Source organism: Poecilia formosa, unplaced genomic scaffold, assembly GCF_000485575.1.
Source record: "Poecilia formosa unplaced genomic scaffold, Poecilia_formosa-5.1.2 Scaffold5, whole genome shotgun sequence".
Taxonomy (NCBI): Eukaryota; Metazoa; Chordata; class Actinopteri; order Cyprinodontiformes; family Poeciliidae; genus Poecilia; species Poecilia formosa.
Genome location: NW_006799944.1, coordinates 511337 through 515011, shown reverse-complemented (window position 1 = coordinate 515011; position 3675 = coordinate 511337). Strand labels below are relative to the sequence as shown.

Below are 3675 nucleotides of genomic sequence, written 5' to 3'. Positions count from 1 at the left end.
AAGCAACCTAGGCTTCTTCCAACGTCTTGGCAGTCATGGGCCAATTCCCTTCATACCACACCTCTCTAATGCAGTAATTCATACAAACTTATTGATGGCATATACCCAGATCCAGCCCTAGCTGCATTAGTGAGATTTTGTGGGGCATCACTGAATGCAAAACATTTTACATCAGTTTCATTTCTTAAATTGCTAAGGTAATTTGTCAACATACTATATTTATGTTGTCCAATTTAAGATACATCCATAAGAGTTTTTTTTTTTTCTTTAGCTCATCACCACATGCCATACAAAACAAAGAAATAAATTGCTTTCAAAGCCTAAAATAAAACTGACCTTGGCTGATTGCTAAAAACTGACTTCAGGTATTATTCCCCTGCACCACTCAGCAGGCACAAACACCCAGTTTTAATACTTTGCCCTTGGATAATTATACCTAGAAGAACAGGGTTAATTGAAGTGAAAAAAGGTTATCCAAGCTTAGCTGCAGAGCGAAGAAATAATACCTGTCAGAGTCCTCAGACCTTCACACAAATTTCAGGTGAGCCACCTCATCCTCTTTGAAAACGATTACTTTAAGAGTGAGGTTTAGACGTTGCACTTTCATAAATCATCTGCAAGGAATCTGGAGCATTGCTATTTTCTACATACAAGCCCACATTACAGTTAACACTGTAGGACATTTTCCCTCAATTAATATATATTTTTTCTGTATTCCTGGACCTCATCCACAAAAGATTTTACTATTAAGTTAATATGTATGGTTGCCAATAGCACAGCGATTAAGGTACTCAAGTTCACTTAATAATGGATTCAACTTTTTCAAAGTAATGGCATATCCATGCCTTATAAGAAAGAAATAAAGACACATTCATATTTAAGGTAACTTTATTTACAAACAACAATAAGTGAATCCCATTCTTCTGCACAGATTGAACACAGATGGATAAATGTGTTCCAGCTGACAACCTGCGGGAAAAACGGGACACAAAGTGATAAGATGACTTGCATACATCTTGATGTCAAAAAAGCAATTTCTTAGTAAACACCAGAGCAGATAAATGTGACAACACCTCAAAACAGATTCCACCTGATACACACTGACGTTTATAATAAACTGTCACATTAATTTGCCCGAGTGGGAGCTGATCTGCACAGTACGGCTGCCACTTGACATCTGTTACTATTGCATTCAAGCATAAGGTAATATATTTAAGAAATGCCATGCAGTGAAAGGCTAAAGAGGTGCAGGGAAAAGCCTGACTGCCAGTGCCCACTTTACCAAGCAATATTACAGCAAATGCCACATCATCCTGACATTTTAATAAAAGCAGATATGCTGGATCAAAATGGCAGGCATAATTACCTCGGAGGCAGAGTAGCAACATTGGGCCATTTCACTTCTTCAGGAGCTGATGTCTGACAACGATGAAGGGGAATGTAAAGCCGCTGCCGAAGAACAGGACCATCATGCCCAGCAGACGCCACTTGTTGTCCACAGAGAAGGGGAGGTTCTGTGGGGGACAAAAAACCCAGACAAGTTGAAATCTATGGTCAAAGTACTTATTTTTAAACTGCTCTTACGATATCTGGAAACCACATTTCTTTTCTTTTTACACATTTTTCCCATTTATAAGTGCTCACTACATTAAGGATTTAAAAGAAGTAAATTTATAAAAATATTTTCAATAAGCTGCTTCTAATCATTGAGAATAAACTTGTGTAGGTAAACATTACAAACCATATATGGTCACTATGATATGGTTGTAATGTTACACAAAGACTGGCTCTTTCTGTGATGCCTGCAATGCAGATAAGAATTTGAGAGAAGCCAAATTAGACAGACATGCTTTGAAGCTATGTTTGTATTAATTACACTATAAAAAAAATTCAACAGTAAAAAGGCAGAAGACCTCTTTAATCATCACACTCTTGCAAGTATTAATAAAGCTTTTGGCTTTTTAACCTACTAATGCTATTTGGACTTTAGCTGTACTTTTCTTCTAATCAGAGTAATAATATTTTATCAGCTATTATTAATAAATGCACACTCTTTTCTCCTTATGCAATAAATTTACAATTCCTATACAGTCTGCTGTTCTCACTTTCTGTTATAAATCTACCTTGGAGTAAATCTGCATGCCTCGACCTACCCGTCGCTGCGCAGCTAGTTAATCTGAATTTCCGTCACTGAGGGACAATAAAGGTTTTCTATTCTTCTCTGTCGACGTTAGCGCTCTATATTTGCGATACAAAAAGGGTCAAAAGTGGGCCACAAATAGGATTTCCAAACAAGGCACACATTTTTGTAGTTATTATGTTTTAAAAAATATACATTTGGCAGAAAAAGAATAATTCGTGTCAGTATTTTTTTTCCCGGTTCGTGTCAATTCATCTAAGGCTTTGACCTCAACTGTTACAACGGTTTACCGGAAGTAAAAAGAAGAAAAAGAAGTCAGATGAAAAATCAAACAATCAATTTTGGAAATTTATCAATGCATGTGCCTTTAATTATACCCACTTTTCAAATCAAATATTATAACAAAGCATGTATCATAAATTAAGAAGGCGACTTTAGAAGTACTTTGCTAGCTGTTAGCTTGATATTGTTAGCCCTGTTGGATATATACATAGAATATCAGTATTAAATGTATAAAGACCACATTAGATATATATTTGAAATGAAATAATGTTTAATGTGAACAAGTTGTATCAAAAACTATTTATGTTATCTTTAATAGCGTTGTCATATTCTTGTCAATTAAACATGACCTCTATGTTAGCATTAGCTTAGCTAACGCCAGGCTTCGGACACCGACAGGGCCAAGTCTCATTTGAAACAACGCTGTTTCTTTTAGGTGATAAACTCACCTTCCCTGGTCCTTCAGCATAGTGTGAAGAACGCACAGCAGATGTAGCGAATCGCCTCACAGCTTGCCCCAGCATAATTGTTGTCTGGTTTACTCCGTGTCTCAGTACACTGCTTCTGTTGCTGCTAATCGCGACCTTCTCTGCCTCAACGCAAAGGACTTTGGGAAATGAACGGAAGGTTTGTTGTGGGAAATGTAGTTTTAATACATCCACGATGACCGCTTGGTGATTTGGTTTTGTAGATGGTCTACAACCGTGCAGTTTGTCTTTCTACAAAAAGGTGGAAAAATAATGACATGGACTGTGTTAGAAAAGATAGGTTTATTTACATAATAGCTTTAATTATATGTTCAAATGATTATATTGCATAAAAATCTCCAGAGCTCCAGATTAACAAAAAAAATAAGTTTATTTCAGCTTGATTTTTTTTTCTACCTATCCTTTTCAAAAATTTCTAACAAAAATCAAGTGTTATGTTTTCTTTTTTGTATTATTACAACAGCACTCACACCCTCTAATTCTGAATTCTCTGATGGGCCAACTTGTTTTTATGTTTTATATAAAGGTAAAATAACTATTTGTCGAAGATTAACACAGTCTCACTTGTATGTAGAATGTTGAAACTACAAATGTTTTAGATTTAAGTAGTATTTCTTTCATATTTAATGATACAAATCTCCCTTCATTGGTGTGGATCACATGCCTAATTTTTAACTGGTTTAAAATATGAGACACATAGTACCAGATGGTCAAACTCTCTAATCATCAGTGGTCTGATGATCTGAATGTCCTTGAACTCTTTCT

General features: G+C 35.7%; 1 protein-coding gene across 1 annotated transcript; it reads right to left on the bottom strand.

Moving 5' to 3' along the window:
- Positions 1-870: 870 nt before the first annotated feature.
- Positions 871-3039, bottom strand: cox7c (cytochrome c oxidase subunit 7C). The gene is made up of 3 exons (XM_007562343.2): positions 2872-3039; positions 1367-1514; positions 871-969 (listed from the first exon to the last, which is right to left on the bottom strand). Exons 1-2 carry the CDS (start codon positions 2944-2946, stop codon positions 1398-1400), a joined length of 192 nt encoding a protein of 63 aa, XP_007562405.1. The 5' UTR covers positions 2947-3039; the 3' UTR covers positions 871-969; positions 1367-1397.
- Positions 3040-3675: the final 636 nt, after the last annotated feature.